A 26,243-nucleotide genomic window follows, 5' to 3' on the forward strand; every position below is an offset into this window, starting at 1 on the left:
ATGCTTCCATAGAAATGCCTATAAGGAGTTAAATAACAGTGCAACCTGCTCCCCCTCCCAAAACATAAATAAAAATAATCAGAGAAGCTGTATATTTCTGGTTTCCAGAACAAAAATGTGTGTGTATGTATAGTAAATCTGATGTGTCCAGGCTATGTTAGACCCAGTGTGGATTTGATACAAATTGTTGTGTGTGCATGCCCTACAGGCCTAAAGCATCCCTAGGGTATTGATCCTAGGCACACGTGCAGGCTGTCTGCACACCCAGTAGGTTTGATGTGTCCTGGACACATTGGTCTCACTATCCACGTGTTAAGGTATTGATCGATAAATACAAGCCAGGGTTCTTACCTTCTTTCCAGCTCAAATTTCAAAGTGGAAAAAGAGGTTGTACCTGGCATAGCATGAATGCTTAGTAGTTCCAGTTGTCCTGGTGGGATGCTAGCACTGACTGTACACTCTGGGACTCCAGGAACACCCACCTGGCATGCACAGAGCACGGATGCACCACGTGTGTTCTAGGTGTGATACAATCTGTGTGCTCCGTCCCGCAGCTAACAGATTGCTGTAGAAGCAATCCAGGATCGGAATGATGGATATATGAGGTATCTCTTTACTCAGCAACTTATGTATTTGAAACCGGAAGTTTTTACACTATGATTTGTTCTCTTCTCTTCAAGCCCTAACTGAAGGAGCTGCCTTCAGCATCTCTTCAGACCGCAGCAGCCACGTGGGGTGAGCTGGGTCCTCTGGACTCTGAGCAGATTCTGCTGCAAAAGGACTGATTCTAACAGCAGTTGTTTGACACAGTATAGGTATTAAGCACTTCCAAAGGCACAGGTTTGTTTAGAATAGATTTTTGCCTCTGCGTACTTAAATAAAAAACCCACACGTTAATTTGTAAGATGGTGATCCATCGGTTTGCCCTGCTTTCTCTGTAGTGTTTTAAACAAGTCTCAAGCCTTGTTCATGTCAACTGTAACCTATAGATGCATCACCGTTCAAGGTGCAAATGAAATTTGAGGCTCTTGTATACAGTAAACCAGTCGACACTGAGATTACCCTAATTGTCAGTTACTTATGAACATACTAATTACTGTGAATTTTCATATTTATCTGTTTGTGTGAATGGTTTAACAATGAGTGGATTTCTACTGTAAAGGATATTTACTGTTCAGTCTGCACCCAGAAGTGGCCTGTTGAATTAAGAAGAAAGAATGTTGCCAGTGTGGTGACTTGGTGCCATTTGTAAATTTATTTAAAAAAAATACTCCTTTAAATATGAAAACTGAGTGTAAAACGTTGTCTAATGAGATTAAATGCACACAGTCAGCTTAAAGTTAAAGGATTCAATTCCTGCTTCTGCCCAGACTTCTGTGTGACTCTGTATGAAGTTCTTTAATCCGTTATTATATGCTTGAATTCTCCACTAGTCCTTGTGGTGGTGATGGTGTTAGCATTGTGTAATTTAAGCTGTTTCCCGTCTGACTTTTATTGTCTAGTTACTGATGGGATTGCATTGCCTGGAGCAACACTTAAGATGGGTTTGCAGGGTGAGAGCAGAGATGGAGGGAGCCTTAGAACAAGTCCTGCCTATGACTGCTTCCTGATATGTGAAATGGTATAATCCTTTACTGTGTTACCAAACTGTTGAGATTGTGTGTTTGTGAGACTCTCGTATCCTGTTGGTGGGTAGAACTTAATGCGTGTTCGCCTAGAACTTCATGTGTCTTTGCCTAGTGGGTCTTTTTAAAATTAGTTGGTGGAGTTTGGATGTTTCTGAATATTCAGGGAAGGAATACAAGACGGGCATTCTCTAGCTGTGAAGAGGGCTGAACTTGCTTTATAGGAAAGTCTTACACCAGAAACCTGAAAACACTCTGCAAATGTTTCTAAACCTAGTTGAGCAATGCCTCTCTTCACTCAGAGCTGCCTTCTCACTTCATTGTAGAGCAGCAGTTTCTTGCACAAGCGAATTCCTCTCAGCAATGACTCTCACCTCCCTCCTGTCCTTTTCACACAGTTCTTAATGCTATTAACACGGGTCATTAAAAACTTCTAATAGTTTCATTATTTTCTTTTCTTTATAGGCAAGTTGGCTTTCTAATGTCAGTGTGTCCTGCTCTGGAGGTCGGAATTGAGTTTACAGGAGTCTGAATTCAAAGTTAAATGTATGATGATGTGTTAAACGAAATATGCCTGTGCTGAACTGTCAGAGGCTTCAGGACAAACGTAGTCTAGAGACCAGCTTCTAGCAAGATGTATACATTTATTTTTTTGTCATTGCGTTACAATGGGTGCATATTTGGACAAGTCTGTGTGTAGAGAGATGTACATGATTAGTATTTGAGTTACATGAATTCATAAATGCAGCTTCACATCGCCGGCAAATTTGGAGAACTATCACTTGAAAGAAAACAGATGAATTTTTAAGTCTTGAAAGTTACCATCTGTTATCAGTTCACGTCCTGAAGGAATGTAGCTATGATAATTTAACTGTTCCGTTACCCAGAATCTTGATTTGTAGCTTGGACTTTTGAGTCCTGGTGTATATGGTTCAGTTTCTATTCATCAGTTAGGCCATGGTAAACCCATGTGTATGCACTTAGAGCCTTCAGTAAGGAGGGAGTTTGACTTGCAGTGAAAGCATCTGACTTGTTTCAGATTATCCATCTATTGTTGATGACAACCTATCAACCTAATTAGCTGTACCATTTTTAATGGCACGGCTAATTAATTGTGAATTTAAAATTAAAATTATAATCAGTGCTAACATGGAGGAAAGCAGTGAGGAAAACATGAGAAGCTGTTAAAAGTGTCAGTATTCTTCAGAAGACTACTGCTTGTGAAACCAACCTGGATAATGTAGCTTGGTCTTGAAGAAAACTTTTAAAAATACATGTTGAATCACACAAAACAGGTTTTGTATCTCTCTCACAAAAAGTATTTGGCACCCTCTCTGCTGACAGATCTGAAAGAGAAAAATATAGATGCCGTTCAAGGAAGGGAAATAAAGTCTAGTATCTGAGCTTTGAAGCATGCAAGGATCTATGTTTGCATTAGGAGCTTCTCCAGTTCTTAAGAGAAGAGCTGCCTTTGTGAATCTAGGGTTGTGTCAGTGGAGTTGGACTAGGACTGTTTGCTGCACAGAAGTTCTGCAGCAGGGTGAGCTGCGGTGGGCTTACAAAGAGAATGCAAACCCATTTGTGGTGGAGGGATCAAATGTCATTTGGTATTGATACAATTTCCAGTTAATGTTAATCAAGAACAAAATGGAGAGGGTCCGGATGAGGGGGCCGATGAAGAAAGACAACATCTTAAACTTACTTAGAAACCAGAAGAAGCTAAAGACAGTGCTGTGATTATCAACCTGAGAGAAAAACTATTTTTTTGTCATGGCTGAGGGAAGTGAGAGAACTGAATAAGGTGGATTTGGAGCTGCATTTTATGGGTAGGATGGTAGAACATAATGCTGGAAAGGTTCTTGAGAGGTCATCTGTTCCATCCTCTTGCCCTGAGACAAGATCACCAAACCTGTATCATTATTTCTAACAATAATCCTTACTGTTAGAAATGTAAATCTTACTCTTTCTGACTGCTATTTAAGACCAGCAAGTCTTGTCTTACTGTGGGATGGAGCAAATTATTTTCTCTTCTTCCTTTGTGTGGTGTGGTTTTTTGCTTTGTGTACCCAGTGTGTTCTAGACTGAACTACTTCTTTGCCTTCTGTCTGCTGTGGTAGTTCGTGTTTCCAGATTTCCATTTCCTTTGTACCCTTCCCAAGTGGTCCTCCTCCTTCTTGACGAGAGATGGCCAACCGTGGGTACAGGCAGTGCTTTAGCGAAGGCTAAGATTCCAGACTGAAGTGGAAGGGTTACTGTGAGCCTCATAGCTGGTTATTTATTCCATTACAACACTTGTCGTCTTACAATAGCATGATCTTTTTACTTGTGTTTGCTTTGTGATCTGTTAAGACATTGCACTCTCTCTTGCAGAACTGCTATGGGGCGAGTTGATGGCTATTCCGCATTTAATTCTTCCTGCCTAATAACATGACTTCCCTTGTTGAACTGCAGTTGCTTTCTTCACACCACTTCTCTAGTTTATCATTGCTGAGTTCTGGTCCTATCACGCAGCAATCTTATCAATCCCATTTTTTTTCTCCCTAGCTTGGTGTCATTTGCAGATTTAATAAGGATATTCTCTGGTCCATCATCCAGTTGTTAACGAAAATACCAAACAGCATAGGCTGGGATCAAGTCCCCGTGGAATCTATTCTGAAACATACTTCTGTTTTGACAGCAAACCGTTGATTCTTCCAGAATGTTTCAACCAATTTTACATTTAGCTCACATTCCCCCAATTTTCTTATGACAATATCAAGCAAGAATTTAATGTCAGAAATCATTACAAAGTTAAGATGTATAGAGAGAACTTTGGATAGTGGGACACCAATGGAAAATGTAAGAAAACAGGTAGAATTTGTTTGAACTGAAGCGGATTACTGGGTCTGAATGGAGGGAGGAACGAATGAGTGTCAGGGTAGGAGTTAGGGGTTAGCCGGATTTGTGGATATACCGCTCTACAGTCAAAATAAAGAGAGGTAGGTGGTGGATGAAGTCCAGAATGTTTTGCTATTTCAAACCTTTGCATAAAGCCAACAGTTAAGAAGGTAACACCTGTAAGTACATGAATTAGGAAGAAAACCAGAACATGAGGAAAAGATTGTAAGAGCTAACAAGGGACAGATTCAAGGAAGGCATGGCTATCTCAAACATTTCTGATAAAGCGGGTGAATTAAGACACCAAGTTCTAGCCAAGGAAATACCATTAAAAACCTCAGAAGCTTTTACAGCTCAGTTTACAGAGACAGGTTAGCTTGAGCGGTGCTGTGGAGAGGGGCAGGGTTGTGAAGTGGGTTTATTAAGACAAGCTTGAAACATGCACATGCTGTTGGGAGGACCCTAGGATGCAGAGATAAGAGAAACAGAGGAGGAAGAGAGTAAACAGTGTGTGGGTAGGGTAGTATGTGGAAAGAATGTGGAATTACCTGAGAAGGCACAAGGACTAATAGAAAGCAGGTCACAAAATTTTATGCTAGTGATTTGGAGAGGTTTTGTTTGCATGCCCTCCTAATGCATGCAGAAACATAGGAGGACCTTACATTGTACAGATCTTGTATGTTTTTCCATCAGTAACTGAGGCAGTATCTGTTTAAAATGTACTAATTTAAATTCTTAAATTCCTCCATTATTTTATGATTTATGAAGGTAAAATTTGTTTGATTTTTCCTGTTAATTCCTGTTAATTTCCCCCAAAAGATTTCTACTCTCTTTTTCTTTGTTGGTACATAATTTGCCAATATTAACTTCTGCAAAAATAGTGCGGACTTGTAGTTTTAGAGACACTTCATATTATTTTTGGGGTATGTTTCTGGCCTGGTGTCCTAAGGAAGTGGGGTTGGGTTGTATTCCTGTCTCACTCTCCCTATTTAGCTTTAGAAATTCCTGGCCCATCCTGATTAAATTTGGTAGGAGGTTCCTTGAGATGTGCAGCTGGGTGCAGGACAGCGCCCTAGTACCGTTAATTCCCTTTCCCACCTATCTGCTGAGGTCTTGAGGAAAGTCTTTAATGTGACTTTAATGGTTTTCTATTCTGGGTAGTCTGCCAGCTATCCAGTCAGCCAGCAGGGAGCTTTGAACAAGCCATGGTACTGTTAACACCAACGTCTGTTTAAGAAAAAAATGTTTAATATTTCAAAATTGTGAAATGCAACCAAATGGAATACACTTTCTAGCTTACTTTATAAGGTTCTAGCAGATCCAGGAATGAAGATTAAAATAAAATCTTTTAATTTCTAAGAGGTGGTATGGAAGTCTCTCTCTTGGGAAGATGATTTGTGACTCCCCTGTCACTGTGGGCCCTATAAGTTGTTATGGTTTCCTCATAAAATGCTGGTTTCCCACAGGTGGTTGTAAAATCTTTCTGGATGACATACTTTCAAAGGAGATTTCCCAGCATCAAAATTAGGAATGAATGTTTGACTGAACTGCAATCCACTGAATAGATAACAAATACATTTCAGCATTTAATAGATATCAATTTATGGTGGGTAGTTACCTGCTAACTTCATGCAATGATCATGTTTGAATGTCATCTTAGAATAAATTATGCTGTTATCTTGATGAAGCCTGTGAAATGTGTTCAGATGAGCAGATCAGATGGCGTTTGAATTCATCCTAGCACAGACACTTTCTCACGTGAAACCAGAACCATTTATTTATGGTTAGAGAGCTCCATCAGCCAGTGAACATACTGGTAAACGTGACTTTAAAACTACTCCAAAAACAAGCAGGAAAGCCCTCACCTGTAGCTATTTCCTGAATAAAATCTCTGTATTTTGCAGAATCAATTTTTAAAAACTGTTCTTTCTTCTGTTGTTGTAAAAAGACTTTTCAGATGTGATTTGGATATGAGCTGCTGCAGTTCTAGATGGGTAGATGTGTATTCAGCTTTGATTTCTCTTTCTTTTCTGGACTTGTAAGCTCTGACTGTCAGTTCCAATTAAGTATGCAGTGTATAATAATGTATCAAAGTACTAGTTTTAATCAGTTGCCGTTTAGGTAATATATAAGCAGTAGCAATTATGAAGAACTAAAGCTGGTTTCTGGAGGCATGAGGCTGAGACTGGCTGTATGACCACACCATTCACCATCACTCCTAAAGCAGAGAGAAGACTGGAGCAGGGATGAGGGATTAGATAGTACATCTTTTCGAGGAACTTCCTTGGTTATCGCCTACCACTAAGTTACACAAAATTGAGTTACTAGAGATGGTCAAGAAATCCCAACAGTTGATTTAGAGGTTTTCCATGAACTTCGCAGCTTCCTGTTAATTCTTAGCCTGATTTCAAATTTACCAGCAAAAAATTCAAGATCTCTATGGAAGGTCTAAGTTGGTAGAAGTGAGAGGAGTCTGTACATAGAAACTGTCAGGAAGGGTAGGTTATGGTGAGAGGTTTTAGAAGAGGGATGTTGAAAGGTTTAAGGAAAGAGGCAAAATGCAAGGGAAGGAAATGGAGAGGAAATGTCTGGAAGAGGAAGCAGGAGAAGATGCACTGTGGTTGATTAGAAGGTCAAATTCGGGGGGGGGGGGGGGGGAATAAAGTTAAACCAGGAAGAGATTTTATTTGTTCTTAGTATTAAATAAATTATATGTATGAATTAGTTCAAAATCAAAGTGTTTCTTTAGATACATGGTGTTAAAAGTTCTAAGGCCATAGTAATGCATATATTTTACTTTCAACCATGCATGTGGGCTTTGATGTCAAACTGCAGCTTCTGGTTACATTTTTAAAGCCATTATGAATACTATTGAAAGCTAATTTTGGGATGTTTCTTGGCCTTAGACTGTAACTTTTCTGCAGTTTTAATTTGGGAGGAGTTTGTATGCTTGGGGGAAGGGAAGATGCAGACAGAAAATTACCCACTTTTGTATAGAAACATTAGGAGGTAGGTTTTTATGCAACAATGTACTGAAATACCTTTACTTTTGCCAGTAGATGTCACTGTGGATAAAAAATACCAGCGCTTAGTAGACAAAGGAGGTAATTTGCTAAATGAAAATTCATCCTTTGAAAGTAGATTGGGGGGCAAGAATTTTTTCCTAAAAGAAAGCCTTTTTTCAGCATATAAAAATGGATTTCTTACGAATCGGGGCATCTATTTCTGCTCACCACAATCCTGTATTTTTTGGTTATCTTCACCCGACTTGGGTAAGTTCATGGCTTTCTGTCTTGACTTCAAAGGGGGTGTCTGTGTATGAGCATGCTCCTGTTCAGCTTTATTTGGAAAGCATTTAGTCTTTGGAGGTTGCTTTAATAAGCACCAGTTGTCGTTACAGTGTGTATGTGCGGGGAATTGGACATGGAGGAAGTGGCTTCATTAAGGTTGATTGGGAGGGGGGAGCAGGATGGGGGGGTGGAAATTGCCCATATGATTGGCTGGGAGAATAGCTCTGAATTATGGGATCCATCTGTTTCCTGTAATGAATTCATAAACCCATCAAACAATGACCTGAACGAATTGCTGAAGGAAAAAAAATAATACACTGGCATGATATGTTTAACGCAGTGAGGCATTGGCATTGTATAATCAAAAATTCTTCTCACATCCAGCACTTTGTAATGGAGCTGCTGTGTTTAATAGAAGCTGTAAATAAATCCTGTCACAGTAGCAGCCAAGAATGCATTTCTGGGTTTAACTGTTTCTCTTCTGGAATGTCTGGTCCTTGAAGGCTTTAGAAATGCAGGTTTCGTAGAGCTGGAGTGGGGGATTCTGAAATACAGAGAAATGTTAATGAGGTGAATGAAAGGAAAAAGCTGCCATAAATCAGTATTATGTGGCTTAACCAGTTTCTTTCATTTGTGCACGTTCTTTCCGTATGTCATAGAATTGTACTTAAAAGCTATTGTTGTAATTGAAATCTGTTAGACTGATCCTATTCATTATATTAATAAAATCCACCTACAATTGCTCGTAACACTTTTTTTTATGCAGTTGGGATTCCCGAGATTGTAATCATCAAAAAGCATATGGAGTAATTATTGGATTTGTTTGGGTAAAATTGGATTAAGAAGTTTAGATACCATTAAGTACTGATAATTATTACAAGCAAGCTCATTGTTTAGTATATGTACATCTCTCAGAATGCAGAACAAGCAGATACCCATCACAAACATCTTAAGAGCAAGCAATCTCAAGGCTTTTATTTTACGCCATTAATAGTGTTTTTCCAAGAGGCTTTCTACGTAAATGTTTTTTGCTTTGGCTCTTTAATCACGTGCTAGTTATGAAAATCGCTTCGTATTTTTTTTATTTTCCCCCATACGTTTTAAACAATATATTTAGCATTAAAGCAAATTTAAAGGCTACGTTTGAATTCCTGGCTATCGAACAGCCGTGACAGGGTATTGCTTTCCGGTGGCCGGGTGGACAGGCTGCTCCTTCAGAGGCTGGCGAGGTCTCTATAGATTGGCAGCTTGGCCCTTGGGGCTGATGAAACGTATAGCGCACAGAGCGCGAGTGTTCGGGCAGCCCCTGCTGCCCGCAGGCGCTGCCGTGCTGTACGCAAAGGGCTGCTCTCTGCTTCCCTTTTTTAGCCTGCAGTTTGCTAAAATATTACGGCTTTGTACGTTGTATGCTCTGCAAGGGAGAGCCAACATCTCAAAATACATCCGTTCTAGGAAGGAGGATGTCTGAATGGTTTATAAAGACGCTCTTAGAGCGAATATTGTATGACAATTAATAATTAGGAAATCTAATGTAGACACTTTGAACGGTAGGTGTTTCTCACAGTGCGTATCAAATTAAAATTGCTGCTTAAACATTGCTGAAGATGACTTTAATAAATAGGTGTTGAGTTTTTTGAACAATACAGTCGTATTGTCTTTGTAATATATATTCTCCAAATATTACTGCTGTGTTTGAAGTCTAAATTTGAAGGCTAAATTCTAGCCTGATAGGAAGCTGGAATTTGGGAATCAAGCTCATTCCTATGATCTTGTTCAATCTTTTTGCTTTATTTCCTGTCAATGGTGTAATTAAACGGTTATTTTCCAGCTACCATGATTTGTATACAGAGTATTCTTGCAAGAGCTTCCATTTTAAAGAGTTGATGTACAAAATAAAAAACACTTTGCTGTGCTGATTAGAGAAAAAACAGTAATATTAATATGCAGAAATATTTTTATTCTAAAGTACAGTGTTTGCTATTTTAATTTTCTTTGTTCTTTTCTCTCACCTATGATTCAGATTATGTAGAGGAGAACATTGTTTCTAACACTGAAATTGGGTTTCTCCGGCCGCATCTTTGTGATGAAACAGTTTTGTTAGTTTACATTAAAGCAAAAAGTGGTGTGTATCTATGACTTGCATTAGTGATGGTTTTTACATACTTATATACATACACACGCATATACACATATGCATGCGCACTTATTTGGAAGTATCAGATTTGATTTATATATATACAGTACTGAGAATATAATGCTTTTTAAAAAACAGCCTGGCTTGCTCTCCAAAATATGTTTCCAATTAATTAATATTCCTTAAGAAAATCTCGGGCCCAGACAAATATCAACTCTGTTGGCCTTGTGCCAGCCAAACCTGGTAATGGTTTGATTTCTCTTGTACGCTTTCTTATTCCATGGAAAAATCATTTCTTATTTTAAAAAAAAAAAAGGCAACTCAAAGAAGGCTCTTTGCCATGCGATTGTCCCTTCCAGCCTCTTTCTCCCAGCCGATCGGGACCTTGGAGCACTTCAGTGGTTGATGGCCAGAGCTGAACTGGCTGGGTGAGAGACGTCGGGTGGCCATGATGGAGGGAGCAGTCCTCATCCCCACCCAGCTGCCCCCTCCTGCCCGTCCCCTTTTCCTCCTCTTCCCAGTGTTCCCTCTGATCTGCTGGCCCAAGGGGTTGGGTGGCTAGTTTGTATCCGAGTTAGAGAAACTTCCTGGCTGGAATGTTAAAACTAAGTAATATTTTGTGTCATGTGGGTGACAGATTTATTTAGATGGTGGCAACAAAATGATTTTCCTATACATGTTGAATATGTGAATTTGATATTTGAAATCAATTATTCTGTGTTTCCTGACATTCTTCAGGTACTTTTTTAATTGTCAGAGTTAGGACAAACTGCTTGTTTTGAAAGGTGGTGGTATACTTTGAAAAGGCAAAGAAGGTTTTATTTTCTGCTGTTCAGATGTTACTGGTACTTTTATTTTCTTACTTTTATTCTGAGTTCCTTTTTTGTTAGAAATAAGCACGGTCAAAATTGTTTAGGCTTCCAAAAGAAAAGTCTTAGAGAAGCAAAGTGCTGATGGTTGCTGTCAAATCTGGCATATTTTTGCTTGTCCTAAAGTCTCTGCTTGCTTTGAAAGCACCCTCGACCTACCTTGATGCCTGTTCACTACTTCTGCTGTGAAAGTCACTCCGTTTTTCAGGTGTGTCAGCCTGCAGAGGGGCCGAGTACTGCTTTTACACTGTATGTGTAACGACATTCTGCACTTGTTGGACATGCTTGTGATGAGCTGGAAGAATACTCAGTTCTGTGTATCTAGGAAGCCCAAAGGGTTTCTTCTGGGCGGCCGAGCGGCTCTGGTAGATGCTGCCAGGTGAGCTGAACAAACCGGTGCGGTTCCCCGCCAGGCACCATGCCACTCTGCTCCCGGTAGCCCTGCTCCGGCCCCCTCATGGCTGTTTCTGAAGAGACCTGGCACTGCTGACCTCTCCGTGCCAAGCTGAGGGGTCTGGGGAGCACAAGTCTTATGAGGAGCGGCTGAGGGAACTGGGGGTGTTCAGTCTGGAGAAGAGGAGGCTGAGGGGAGCCCTCATCGCTCTCTACAACTACCTGTTAGGGGGTTGTGGTGAGGTGGGTGTTGGTCTCTCCTCCCAAGTAACCAGCATTAGGACGAGAGGAAATGGCCTCAAGCTACACTAGGGGAGGTTTAGATTGGATATGGGGAAAAATATCTTTACAGAGAGAGTGGTCAAGCACTGGAACAGGCTGCCCAGGGAGGTGGTGGAGTCACCAGCACTGGAGGTGTTCAAAACACGTGTAAACGTGGCACTTCAGGACATGGTTTAGTGGGCATGGTGGTGTTGCGTTGACGGTTGGACTTGACGATCTTAAAGGTCTTTTTCAACCTTAATGATTCAGTGATTCTATGAAATTCTGCTCCGGACCAGCGCAAGTCTGGCCTGCTTGTTTCAGGCAGAGTTAGTATGGGGCATATCAAATGTATGCCTGGAGTGCAAATGTAGAAGACTAGATGTCCTGAAATGCTTGTTACAAAGGCTTAGATGAAGATCGCAAGACAACAAAAGCTTTGTGTGAATGCTGGATAACCTGGTGGATCGGGTCTTTCAACTCATTTTTGGGGGGATTATTAGAAGCCTGAAAATGTATGCTTTCATGGCTGTCGGCAGTGTGATTTGATGTTAATATTAGCAATCTCACAGCCAAAACTGAAAACCTACTGAACTACAAAGGCAGCGAGTGCTCTAGATGGGTGCAGTAGCTTCCCATGCAGTTTAATTGAGCATTCTGTTCAATACTAAATAGTGACATCTCTTCTCTCTTCTCCTCCCTCCTGTTTTAAACCATACAGAGGATTTGTTACAGTAAGGAATAAAAGGTTCAAATACTGTAACAGGCAATGAATTTTGCCTAAGCACAGAATGACCTGAATTTATCCTTATTTTTAAAACTTAATGCTGTTTTAATTCCAGTAGTGTTTATAGGACATTTTTTTTTTGTCCTGGTAGTAGAAAGGAGGCTAAAACCATGCAAAAGGAACAGTTGAGACACTATTTAATATGTTTAAAAGCTTTAGTCTTGAAAGATTCAAGAAAAGCTTGTGTTACTCCTGTGCAGAAATACCAGCGTACTGTATAATTTTTACCAATTACTGTATAATTTTTTTTCTCTGCAATGTAAACTTTAGTCACAAATTCATGTCTTCAGCCTATCCTATAGACTGGTCAACACATTTATTAAATCAGAAAGAAGGTAAGATAGGTTGAGGTTTTCTTTCTGTCCCAGTGTGAACTGGTTGGCTGGTTTGGTACCTGTACCAGATGCGCTCTGCATATACTGGGGGATTAGTACCTTTCTGTGGAAGACAAAACCTTTTTTAGCATTAAAAGTAGTGCTAACGTTGATTAAAATAGCATTCATGCTTTACACATTGGACTCCGTTTTGCATCTGAAGTTGAGTACTTCTTACTACAGATGAGAAAGTTTTACTTCAGTCACTTGTGATGAGTGGAAAAATAATGGTGTAGGCTCGTTCGTCCTCGTACCCATTCGCTTCTGTTCTTGCAAATGTGTAGCTTAGTATAAAACTGAAATGTGACTTACTTTTTTTCAGTTGCTACGTTTCAGTGTCAGTTTGGGAAGTGCTTTGCAGAGAAACACGTATTATGTAACTTCGCAAAGCACAGCAATGGTTCTTGTGCTTTTCAGTGGGATACAAAAAATTGGTGCTTTTGTAAGACACTGGATTAAAAAAATATCCCCCCAAAGTAGACTTGTAATGGCAAAAGAGTTGTAGAAGTCATTGTAATGAAAGGAACTAATTATGATCAGTGCTTTAATCATAATTTTGAAAACAAAAGCCATATTTTTGAAGTCCTTAAAAATTATTTATTGAATAAATTGCCTGCAAGCCTATTTTTTTTTTAAATCCCAATACGTAGAACGTATTTGTGCGTTCATTGTAGGTGCAAAGTATTTGCACGTGTCTATAGATTGGGTAAAGCAGGAGTAACAGAAATTAATATTTACTTGAAAACTAACTACTTCTTTCTCTCTCCTCCCCCCCCCCTCGAAATTCAAATTTCACAGCATGCTACTTTCTGTGTCCTAATAACTATTCAGTTGTTTTTTTAAGAGTTACTCTGTGCCACTATTTCTTATTTAATAATTACTTTTTTCTGCACATTATTTGAGCATAACAATTATTTCTAGCTATCCTTTTATTTATTGGGCTTTTACTTACTGCTTTAGGGAAAGTGTTCTTAGACATCTTGTTTCATGGCACTTCAGGACATGGTTTAGTGGGCATGGTAGTGTTGGGTTGATGGCTGGACTTCATGATCTTAAAGGTCTTTTCCAACCTTAAGGATTGTGTGATTCTGTGACAACGATCCAAGGTTCCTTAGCAATGCTGGAAGTGAAAAGATTTAAGAAGTTTTTTCACTTGCTCCGTTGTAGAGTTAATAGGAAATCACTGTTTTCCTTCTTAGTGTTGTACTCTCCTAAATGCTATTTAGTATGAACACCCAGACACATACATAGACATACACATTTGTGTATATGGGAGCCATTTGAGCATTTACATGAACTGGGTTGTGTGGCTATAGCTTGCTCAGCCTTCAGCCTATATGCTCTCCCCTCTTCTCGTGGAGCTTATGCCAGATATTTACAGTAAACAACTATAAAGCTCTCTGTTGTGAGCTGCTGACTTCTGATACAGCCTGGGGAGCGGGCAGGGTCTGAGGTAAGGCCGGGGGGGTTGCACAGTTGAAAAAAAGATGTGTAGACTCTCACAAAGATCCGGGTGTGAAGCCTTTATCAGCTGTATTCTGCTATATAAATTTTACAGTTGTACCAAATCAGGTTTTTTAGATGTAGATTTCAAAATTGTTATATAAAATGTTTCAGGAGGCTACATACGTAGTAAAGTAGCCCTGAGTTCTGGTCATAACACCTTGCCATTTAGAATATATTTTACTTATTTTATAGTCCGTGTTTTGCCAACTGTTGTTTGGGAGACTGAAAAATAATATCCCTTTGCTCAGTTCCGGGGGGGGGAACAGCCCACAACTTTTCAGATATTAAAGCAAATTTTTTTTTTTTTTTTAAATGTAGTGCCAGAACCTATTAAGACCAGTTTAAGCCAGCCCCAACCTGCCGGTACCGGTACCAGTACTTCCACCAGCACTATTACCAACAGCAGCAATGGCAAGCGTGCGTCTGCCAATGGGCAGCAGCCAGCCGCGTCCCGCTACCTGCCTCGTGAGGTGCCTCCACGCTTCCGCCAGCAAGAACAGAAGCAGCTCCTAAAGCGGGGGCAGCCGCTGCCCGCCGGGCCTCTGAGCGGCACCGGCCCCGCACCGGGTACTGGACAAGCAGGGGCAAGTCCTCCTCCGCAGCAAGGAGCGGGTGGACAGCATCATCCCAGTAAGACCCAAACAGGTAAGAATCAAAACCCAGTGTGATGTCGACTGGCTCTTTATACAGTTATGCCCTCCACTGTTAGCACGGGTGTTGCAAAAACTTAAGGGATGTTAAAAATTGTCTTAAAATAACAGGATTTAAAGTGAAATGTATGCGATTGCTCCTCTTCTTATGGAGTATGTTACATAGTTTCTAGGATCCAGTTCTGAAAGGTTTTCTTATTTATTTAGGTGCTCAGACTTGAGGGGTCTTTTTCCATTTTTTTCCTGTTTCTTTGATAGCTGTAATGGATATGATCTTCAGGGCATTCACATATTTCTTTAGTGATCATTCTTACAGAAGCATTGTTAATGTGGGTGTTTACAAGTTCTTGACTATCATTTTGGCAATTTTGCTGTTCCGTATAGAGAACTTTCCATATAACTATGCGTAAATCAAAAACAGGAACATTGCTTGTGTTGTGAGACTTTTATGCCTTTACTTGCTTATGCTCTCAATTGTTTTTTTCACATTAGGAAAATAATATTTTGGGAAAAGTATTTTGGTATGTTAGGCCTTTCTACCACTTCATTCCATCCTTTGCAGACAGACACACCGACCTTCTTTTGGCTGTTGGAAATAGCATATTGAGGAGTAAGTCTCTTGGCGACCTTTTTTCCCCCGAAGCTGCTGATGAGAAAATAAAAAGCAATGTTTGCCCTTCTGTGCTAGACATCATGTAACTGTTACAGTGGAGATGAGCTTAGTCAGTAATTAGTATAAACCACGTTTTTCATCACTGCTGTATATGTATGTTGTGTTAGACGAAGCAGAGAGTGTTCTAAAGTACAGTTATCTATGGCTTAGAAAAAGTTATCTGGACTAAATCACAAGGGGTTTTTTAATATCTTGAATATTGGTAATTTCTGTGTGATCTCAAGTGTTACTCATTATGCTGTCAGATATCACAAAATTTGGATCTGAACTGTCTGCAGTTTTTCCCGTTGGGCATTAGTGAATCTTTCACTGTATTTGCTGTACTTGCTGCTGTGATACTGAACTCCAGCAGAGAAAATTATTTGGGGTTGTCCTTAGAAGTTTTAGTTAGAAACAAAATCATGTGTCTCAGAAAGTGTAGCTTTTCTGGTTATCGACATGCAGCTGAAAATACTGATTCAACTACTCCTCAGAAACACAAACCTGAAAAAGCACAATAAAACGATTGTTTATATACTTAAAATGTTAGGGTTTTTAGGCAGGGGAAGAGGTTCTACTTCTGGATTCTCGAGTATTTGGCTTTAGTGAGAGGGTAATGAGTTCCCACCAGTTAAAGCAGCGTTCTCTTCTTTGCAAACCACAGTTCAGCAGGGATGGTGGCTGACATTTATGGCTTCTTTTTAATTTGGAGATGTTTGTTAACCATCAGATTAATGTTCTGCGTTAGATTTTTTTTTTTATGTATAAAATATGTAACTGTCTATACCTATTTAGATGTTTATGATTTTTTCCCAGAAATATATTAATTATTTATATGGTAGAGACAGATTGACCAACTCAAGTGGCTCAGCGTGTCTGAGGGTCAGTATTAGGCTTCTTCCACGCTTTACTGTAGACATATCTGAAACATCTTTTTTTGATCTTTAAGAAACATACTGTAAATCATGAAACCAAGTCCACTGTAAATCATAACATAATCCATAAAAGAACTTAGCTTGTAAGAGTATAGTACTAACTGTCTGACTTTGATCTTGCCAGATGCATTTGTACCTTGAGGTTTTAGACTTCTTTTCCTGATTCCTATTTTAACTTGCTGTATAAAATAAGCACTTGTTTCTGTAGTTTGTCAGCTTGGCTTTTTTACTCTTTTGCTACTTTTCTGTCACCATTGGAAAAATTCAGAATACAGTAAAAGCCAGTACAAACGGGAGGAGGAGCAGTGCAGCAGCGTTTCCGCTTCATATTATATTCCATATTGCACAAACCAAGTTAAACCGTGTCAAATTCTTGGCAAAAGTATTACTTGAAAGCAATTAGTGCACAGAGTCAAAATTGTCAGGTGGTTGTTTGCAATGTAAAGTCAAAACAAAAGATGTCAAAGGCACCTGAAAAATTTGTGCACAGTTCTTAGAGCAGGGGAGAGAATCTTTGACAAGCTAACTGCTTAGCTACTTTTTTGTCTACTGACAGCAAGACGTTATGTTTTGAGACTTAAATGGTGCATCTTCCTGAAAAAAAAACCTTGCTGAATACTAGAGCTCATTTAGTTCTCCTTCCAGCAGGTGGAGCATTATCATTTACGAACTGCAAACAGTTACAGGAGGAAAAAAAAATCTCTCTCTAGCTCAGTTTATAATGACGACAGCTGTGTGCCTGGCTGCAGTGTGAGGCCGAGAAAGGAATATAGCACATCTCACTCCTGAGAGACCTTCATAGCCGTGAAGTATGTATATTGGCAGTCCTGTTCGGTCTCTCATACTAGCTTTATCTTCACCTCCATGAGCATAAAGACCAAAGAACTAAGAAGAGTATCCAGGGAAGGCCATAATCTTTTCATCATAGCTGATAGGATTTGAGTAACTATTAGCTTTAGAAAAAATTTTGGGGTTTCTATATCCTGAAAACCTCCAGCACTTAAGTTAGGAGTTTTCCAGGAAAATTAATGCAAACTGGCTCATATTTTTGCTAATATGAAAATAAAGAATTTTAAACATGAGGATTCTGACTGAGCAGTATATTGTCAAAAGGAACCTTTTCACCTTCCTCCTCTTATCATCGTCAGGAATTGTATTCCTTCAGCTGTCTGTGTCTGGTTCCCTGCGTATTTCATTTACTAAAGAATCCTTGCAAGTAAAAGTTCTCTGGGGAAGTGAAGGGAAGGAACAAGATAATCAAAGTTGGCCGGAAGAATCAGTGTAGGTACCTGATCCACATATAAACAGGAATTACATCTGTCTGAACAGCACCTGCGTTGTAGAAGAGTGATCGCTTCATGAACATTATTAGACGTCTTCAAAGTCCAGAGGCAGTCAGCAATACTTCAGTGCTTAGGGCTTTCTCGCGCTCCGGTAACCTGATTGCCTAACCAGAGCTTGTTAGACCTGTGCTGGGTTCTGCCCAAGCAAGTCTCCGTATGTGGCTTCTTCATCCTCACGATGAACAAAAGAAACTTTCTTTTGATGAACGACCTGGTATTAATCAAAGAGCCAGGATCGTCGTAAGCTAGCATTTTGTATCCAGAAGATGCTTAATGTAAATTCATGTCTGTAGCTTTTCTTTCTATAGGACCATATTCCTTTATAGTTAACTTGAAATTATGCAACCACGTTACTTCCAGGCCCTATTTATAACTACCTAGATACAAGGAAGGCTGTTAGGTAGACATTGCCAGCCTCTCCATTGTAAAAAACACACTATTTTATTCTCTTATCAGCAGTCTCTTATCTACTGCTTTGGCCCATCCAAAACACTTATCAGAATACTTAACTGCAGTGTCATGAATTTAAAAGGATGTTCTGCCAATGTAAGGAAAGTGGGAATTAATGATGACTGATACATTCTTTGTCAGATTTATAATCTGGAAATATCAGTGAAGTGGATGAGAGTAGTGATTTTTTGTTTCTCTTTTAAGGTAATCTCTAAAACATTAACTAGGCAAACCATTAAGATAAGAAATTAAAACATTGCAAATTGCATAGAACATTTTAGAAATCTCATCCCTTGAAAACAGTCTCTTATTCATTATTAAGTATTACAAAACTATTTTCTGCAGTACTTTAGAGCATTTTCTGTAGAACAGTTATTTGTCTGGAACTTTAATCTTGAGCTACAAAGCTTGTTCTTGACATGCCCCCTCTGTAATCCTTTTCAGGATTACACCGAAGGAAAGCTGTGCCTGTAATTTATGAGCAGTATTCTAATATCTAGTCTAGTTTATTTTTATTTTAAGATGGAGCTCTTTGTCTCTTCCCTCCCTACTTTGTCAACTAATTCCAATGGGTGTGGTGAATAGGTAACTTCCCTCATTAAGGTGTGAGGCATTAATGGAATGATCCTTTTGCCATGTGATCTAAAAGAATTAAGGTAATTTCTGGAGACTACCCTGGGAGATTAAAAATAACAAGTAATATATCCTTCTTTGTTTCTTTACAAATTATGACATTTGTATAGGAGTCTCCAGGCAACCACTGTGTGTTTGATGATTATAAGAACAAAGATCAAAAGAAGTAATCAGTTTTTCTTGGAGTTGCCTTTCACTTTGCTGCAATTCAGCGATGTGAAACCAACATCCAGCAACTCAGAAGAAATGTACCATGGCCTGCAGGAGCCATGGTGAAACTTCTGCCCTTCTTTTGTATTGGCGAATATTTTGTGGAACGGATCTGTGACGTATGTTTTCGAAGCCTGAAAAGAAATGAAAGCAAATAATTAATGCAGTAGTCAAAAAGAGAAAACACACAAACATTGTGGAAACTGAAGAGTTACGCTTTTAATTTGTTGTAGCTGTTGTTTTCTGGGAAGTGAGAATTTGACAGCAGTTACAGGGATTTATTTTCCTACTGTGGGCTGATGCCAGATTCTGCGCTCAACTTTTCTTTCCTATGAAGCTGGAAGTTTTACTTCATGTTTCAAGATTTCTTTAGCTGCAGTTTGCATATTCATGCTTGTGGCATGGTATATGCATGTTGAAGTGTTGTGGGCAGTTGGAAGTTGCTGAGTGCCATTGTGCGGCCAGTTAACTCTTCTTATAAATCTGTTTGTATTCACTTTGGTTTTGATAATGTTTTTAAAGAAGCAATACTAAAACAGAAAAAGCTGCTTACTGTTAAAATCGTGTCTGACGGTACTCTGAAACAACCAGTCCTTTAACTGTGTTACTTTAGAGTTCCTTCTAATAGAACGATTTTATACAGTTGTAAAGTCAAATTTGGAGAAAAGTTTTAGGGAGAGATAGTATCTCTTCTAAAACCAGTCAATATAGCCGGAAAACAGAGAGAAGCTTTGACAGATAGTTGTTGCATCAGATCTAGCAACATAGTAGTGACCTTCAAGGTAAATGCGTGTTTGAACAAGTGCCCAGTTTAGCTTACTGTACTTTGTGATGACTGTAGGTATGGCATGTATATGCAAAAGTAGTTCTGTAGCATATGAACAAAGTCTCATTTCAAAAGTTTGAAATAAGATTTATCTTGATTTCCTGGAGGCATGGCAAACAGGCAGATTTTTAATGATTAAAGCACATGTAAAAACTGCCTTTATGGAAATGATTTGCTGAACTTTTATCTCTTTGGGCCCATATTCTGTAATTCCATTAGCAGAATATCTTTGTTGGCAAAACATTACTGTGTTTTTGCTTTTAGTTGGAAAGTTACAGAATTAAAACCAGAAACTTCAGAAATTGATTTATTCTGGGTCCTTCCATAAGCAGTGTTTTTCGTATGTAATAGTTAAAACGCTAAACATTGAAGTAGAAATAAGGGATTAGATAGTATATTTATTCATCTTGTTTGCACACTTTCTATGTATATCATTTCACTCTTTACATAGCAAATACTATTTTTTTTTAAAGTCTACTACATAATACCTGGAAGATGTTCTTTGTTGTATCATGGCTGTTGATCTTGAATGATGGAACTGGCATGGTGATGTTCCTTTGTAAACACAAGAATTGGCTATTTATACTACTTCTGTGGAAGGTAACTGTATATAGCAGACACGTAATGCTTATCTGCAATAAAAGTCATAACAGCTTTCAATTCTTACATCACTTGACTAGATGTTGGCCATAATTTGCAGAGCAGTTCACTTTACAGCTCATCACTGTACACAACGTTTCTGCAATGTGGCTATGTAAAAGTTGTCTTACTAGTGGGATCAAATCTGATGTTATGGCATTTTGTTTAAAAAAACGTGGAAATTACCAGAATCTGTTTTGATTACATCTTTCGCCAATGGTCTCATCGAATTAGCGTTGTAAAGGGATGTTCAGGTACCACCAGAGGTTGCATGAGTGGTGATTATGTTTGTTTCTTCCCATTTTGTTCCTCAGGGCTCTGTTTAGCATTTGGTAGTGCTTGTTACCTGGTACATGTCCCTGGAAATCGAGCAGTGTTACCAAAGGTCACTAGTGACAGGTATATGTGTAGACAAAAGGAAGTTTAAAAAAACCGTGCGAGGACAAAAGTGTAGCAGTTAACGTGGACATGGGATCTAGCCAGTAGGTGCTGTCTGGATGTACTCCTGAGCGATGAACACCTTCTGAACTGCAGTAATGGGGAGGTCTGTGGGAAGTGAGTCGCAGCTAGTAAAGGGTTTTGTCTCCCATGTAAATTTTCAAAAATTCCATATAATGCTTTGAATACAGGTGGAGAAGTAGCAAGCTCTGTGAAGCACAAGTACAGGCATTATAAATGAAAAATGATGGTGAAAACTCATTGGTAAACTAATCTTTGGAATGAATTTTTCTGTATTGTGTATGTTATCTGACATCAGGCAGGAAAGCGTGAAAAATAAATCTGCTGCTTCAAATCTATTTGACAGTGATTAGAATTTTTCACCGGGAGAGGGAAAAATAGAAATCTGTAAAAGGATAAATAACTGAGATGCCTTTATAGTTTTGCTGTCCTCACTTTCAAAGAGCGGGGCTGTGCAGACGCATGATGACTCAAAGGCTGCAGCTTTTGCTTTAGAAACAGCAGACCTGCATCCTACCTGCAGCTTCACTGTAGACAGTTGTGCTCTACTGATAGCCGGATACATGAACTGCCCAGGTACCTGTGGGGAAAGAGGTCAGGAGACAAAAAGTCTGGCAAGTTGTTAAAACGTGCAGATGGCAGTTTTCTGACAAAGCATGTGAAGAGACAGGGTAGCAGGACCTGTCTCTGATGGTGGAGAATTAAAAGGTAGAAAGCAACTAGCTAAGCTCAAAGAGACCTGGAAATAAGAATTTGGTCCTTGGCAAGAGCAGAAAGGGAGTAATGTGAAAATTATTGGAAAGCTGAATTTGTACAGCTCCAGAATCAGGTACGATACTACAAGAAAGAAAGAAAAAACAAAGAAGTTTGTATCTGTTGGGGGGGGGGGGAAGAACTTAAAGATAACACTTTCCTAAGTCCAGTAGCATTAAAAGGAAGGCCAATGGAACTGGTCTGATGTTCAAGGGGGAGAACCATTGATAGATGGCATAGGGTTACGTCAAAATGCCTTTTCCCTTTATCTGTAAACTAATTGACTTAGAGCTAAGGCTACAGTGAGTTAGAGTACTTAAGGGAATAAAATGTTCTCAGTTTTCAGGAAGTGATGAAATTCATAGTAGACTACCTTGAGGATGTAGGTGAGGTTGGAGCAATCTGGCCTGCCAGCTTTCTTTGAGTGTGAGAACTAGAAATCAGAAAATAAAACAACCAATGTTAAACGGTGACAAAGGAGAAACTGAGGAATTGCAGATCAGTCAAAGTAATCTGCTAGAATGATGCTAGAAAAAATAGCTATTTCTGTGCGTTTAGAACTTTGCAAGAGAAAAGTACAGAGCCAGCACGGGTTTGTGGAGAGCGGGTCATGCCAAAGGAGAGCAGTTCCCTGTCAGCAGTGCGGCAGGCGCTGCGAAATGGCAGGGAAAATCGTGTCCTCAAAGTCAACTTTATACAGACTTTGACAGTGCCTCAGAAGACTTTCTCGTGATGGATGTGTGGTGGTGTGAATAAGTGGGAAGTATGAGATGAAACTATTGTAAGAAGTGTCACAGCTGCTCAGGAAGCTGTAGACAGAGAGTAGCTGTCAGTCCTTACTGGCAGGATGGGAATGTTCTGAGTGAGAGTGCAAATTTGTACTCTTTGATATTTACATCAGTCTTTCACCTATAAACAGCAGCCTTCATTAAATTTTTTGAACTATGCCAAACTGGAGAAGAGTGCAAGGCAACTGGAAGACAAAATTGCAATATGGAACAGTGGTGACAAAATTGTGTAATTGAATAAGAAATAAAGAAAAGGAACAGGTTAGTTCTTTTGGCCAGAGCAGCTCTGTACACAAATACGGTTACGTGAGTGTCGCGCTGCAAGAATGGATCTGGAGTTGGTCACAGGGTAAACCAGATTAATGTTGTCACACTGTTGAAAAGATGACAGGCATACTGAGGGATATAAACAGTATTGCTTCCCATGAGGCGCTTCTGATAAGGCCTCTGCATACTGAGTCTGGTTTGGGGTACTGTGCCTTCAGGAGGAAGGCAACCAGCTGGAAGGAGTGCAGAGGAATGCAACAGGGGTGAACAGACATCTTGAAAAGAAGTCTTGCAAAGAGTGAAGGAATTGGAGCTGCAGCGTCAAAGGAAGACTGGCGTTAGAGAGGCAGAAATACCTAAATGACTGCTGCAAAGAAGAAAACGAGATGTTCTATATGCCTGTGATGGATCAGATAAGGAATAATGGGCTTAGATTTCAACACGGAAGATTAAGGTTAGACATTAGGAAAAACAAAGCTACCTTAAGAAGTGAGAGAGAGCACTTGGGAACGTGCAGTCTCTCTTGCTGGAGGGCTTCCTTGCTGGCTTGGGCAAATGTCACTTAGCGTGTATCAGGAATAGTTGCTTAGATCAGGTGGGTGGTCTGCATAACCTCTCAAATCCCCTTTTTTAGTCTTCAGGTATCTATAAGAATTTCAAATTTATCAGACACGTGCCCTGTCGAGGTTGCTACAAGACGGGGCACGTGGAAGGGACGAGACGCTCTCTGCCGGCACGGGCTGGAGTGGAAGCTGTGCTTTCTTTTGTCCCCAGACTTTGGTGTGGGCTCTGACTTTTCCTTGGGGTCCTGCAGTGCCTTCCTGTGTACCCCTGGCCAGCAAACACAGTCGCCTTGGTTTGCTGTGCCCTTTATAAGCATCCGCCTCTGTAAACTGAAGTTGTTTAAAGGAAGTTTACGTTATTAAGAAGAAAAATATAAGGAACATGGGAATGTATCTTATGTTCTCTTCCAGTTTTGACATATCATTCTAACTAATGGAGATTTCAATCATTATAGCTGGTATTGAAGGAATGTAATAAACCACAACAGTACTTTCACTTTAAAGTTATTGCAAAATTGGCAATCAAGCTGAGTTTCTGGTTGCGTTGGAACTAGTTTTCTGAATGGAAACGAAACAAAACAAATTTGATTTTCATTCATCTGTTGTATTTAAAATGAGGTTAAACCTGTCCAGTATTCAGAGGCTATTGCAAAGAAACAGAGAATAAATGTCTTCAGAAGGAAACCAACTATTTTCAGGAGTACTTTGATGGAACAGTTCTGGAGCCAAGAATAGCAGCAGCGATTGTGCTTTGGTAACGAAGTGGCAGCAATTCTGAGAACGCACCCAGACCTTTAAAGAGACATCGGTTCTGTGCGATGCAGTGCAAAAGGGTGAAACTGCTCAGATGAACACCTGACAAGAATTGAAAGGGCAAATTTAAAACGCGATTCACTTACTGTGTGATTAATATGTATTTGGGGCAGATAGGAGGAGGGAAGAGCAAGGAAGTGAGAAGGGGAAATAATAGTAAAGGAGTGTGTTAGACATACTGGAGGTCTGTGTGTAAATTACCCTTGGAGATTTTTATATATGCATTGATAAAAGTTCTCTACATGTGTTCTCAGAATTTGTGATGATATTTAGGTCCTGAAAATGTTAAGCAGCCCCCCTGCTTCCCTTGACACTCTGTGTGTTCCTACGTCTTAAAGAGAACTAGTGCCCTGCAGCCTGCGGCTGTTAAAAGATGGTCGGTCCCCACTTCTGCAGGAGGCGGAAAGCGCCCTGATCCGCGCTGCATTGTTTATAGCCGTTCTTCTCTGCCTCTATAAACAACAGCGCCTTTGATTAATGCGCTCTCGTGTTTGCCACTTAGATCTTTTTTAGATAGAGGCAGGGAAGTCATTAAGGGCCTGGCAGCACGCCAGTATACATCTGGGACTTGGTCTGCTGCTCGCCCGCCGAGCGGCGCGACCTGCCGCTGGGGCGGGCAGGGGGACGCGGGCAGGAGCTGCCGCTGGGGCAGGCAGGGGGACGCGGGCAGGAGGCAGGAGCTGCCGCTGGGGCAGGCAGGGGGACGCGGGCAGGAGGCAGGAGCTGCCGCTGGGGCAGGCAGGGGGACGCGGGCAGGAGCTGCCGCTGGGGCAGGCAGGGGGACGCGGGCAGGAGGCAGGAGCTGCCGCTGGGGCAGGCAGGGGGACGCGGGCAGGAGGCAGGAGCTGCCGCTGGGGCAGGCAGGGGGACGCGGGCAGGAGGCAGGAGCCGCTGCCCGTGCAGGCGGTCGGAGGCACCCACGTCTTCTCTTGGCTGACTTTCAAAAGCAGGAGAAAAGCAGCTAGGGTGCTAATTGTAGCTGGGTCCTGAAGTGAAAATGTTTTGTGACAGTTGAGAGAATTTAAAGAGGAAGGAAGATCGGTTTAGTGTCAGCTGCAATTAGATAATCAAAGCTTAAAAATCCTACTCTGTTGATACCTTCACCTAGAGTTAAGGAGCGGAGCGAGGGGAAGGGGGAGGCGGGCTGTGCGTGGAAAGGGCATTTCCATAGCCAGTGCAGCCGAGGCCCGACTGAGCTCGCAGGTTGTCTGGGCGCACGCTTGCACAGAGAGATTTTCTTGGCAGCTCTACAGGATGAGGCTCACACTGTACACAGCCGACATATTGAAGCCGAGAGCCCTGGAGAACGTAGATGCAGGAGTAGAAACAGCTCTGCACACAATGTAGCGTCTCCTAGGATGGTTGGGCGGCTCCTTCCTTCAGGTATTTTATTACCCATCAGCCCTTTTTAGAGCCAAAAAAAAAGAGAAAGTAACCCTAACCCTGAGAAAATAGCATCTGCTTCTGTTAAATCAATTTATTACATAACATTTCAGAGAGCGAGCAGCAGCACAGCGTCCTAAGCTTTTGGCTGCGTTTCAGGTTTGATAAAATGGCGTCTTCGCAGTGAGCTGCTTGCTAAAGATATGTTGCACTGAGTAGGAAAATGCAATTATTTGGTGTTTGCTACTGCTGCTTTTGGTTTTGAGAGGTAGCATTTAATGGAATCTCTACTAATAATGAAAAATGTTGCTTATTTTTCTTTGTTTTCTTAATGCATTTAAAAGCTTTCAGCATCAGAGGAAAAGAACTACGTTTTAATGTCGTAGTGCAGAAATTACAACGGGATAACAGGCTTTCCCGCTTGTGTGCTTAACTACGGTTTAGTTTTAAAATAAATAAAGCTGTGTTATTCAATGCTTCCATCTCTTTTCTGTCTTTCCACATTATGTATGCTATTCAAGATTTCAGCTTCGTAACGTCTATGAGACTTGTTGTAAGTTAGCTTCGTTAAGTGGCTTCAACAGATGACAGTTTTCAAATTTATTCTCTGTCTCAGACAGCATATGCATAGAGCTGGATGTAGCAGGTAACCTGAAATACTAGCACAACAATTCCCAGATTTTATACTTTATTATATTTTGTTCTTCAGGATAGATGCTTGTGTCATCTTTTCTTTTTCTTTTATGAAATCAGGCTACATTTG

The 26,243-nt window shown here is 40.3% G+C and overlaps 1 protein-coding gene across 2 annotated transcripts in view; it reads left to right on the forward strand.

Annotated features, from left to right (window-relative positions):
• The window catches only part of TNRC6C (trinucleotide repeat containing adaptor 6C), a gene marked incomplete at its 3' end in the record, with an annotated part of 86,918 nt that overhangs the window by 15,876 nt on the left and 44,799 nt on the right, over positions 1-26,243 (forward strand). For both annotated transcript variants that reach the window (XM_082008202.1, XM_082008203.1), the window contains exon 3: positions 14,435-14,761. In XM_082008202.1, coding sequence (XP_081864328.1) covers positions 14,435-14,761 — 327 coding nt within the window. The remainder of the gene's footprint in view (positions 1-14,434; positions 14,762-26,243) is intronic.

The sequence above is a fragment of the Phaethon aethereus genome (genome assembly GCF_964289735.1).
Source record: "Phaethon aethereus genome assembly, chromosome: 18".
In the NCBI taxonomy this organism is placed as follows: domain Eukaryota; kingdom Metazoa; phylum Chordata; class Aves; order Phaethontiformes; family Phaethontidae; genus Phaethon; species Phaethon aethereus.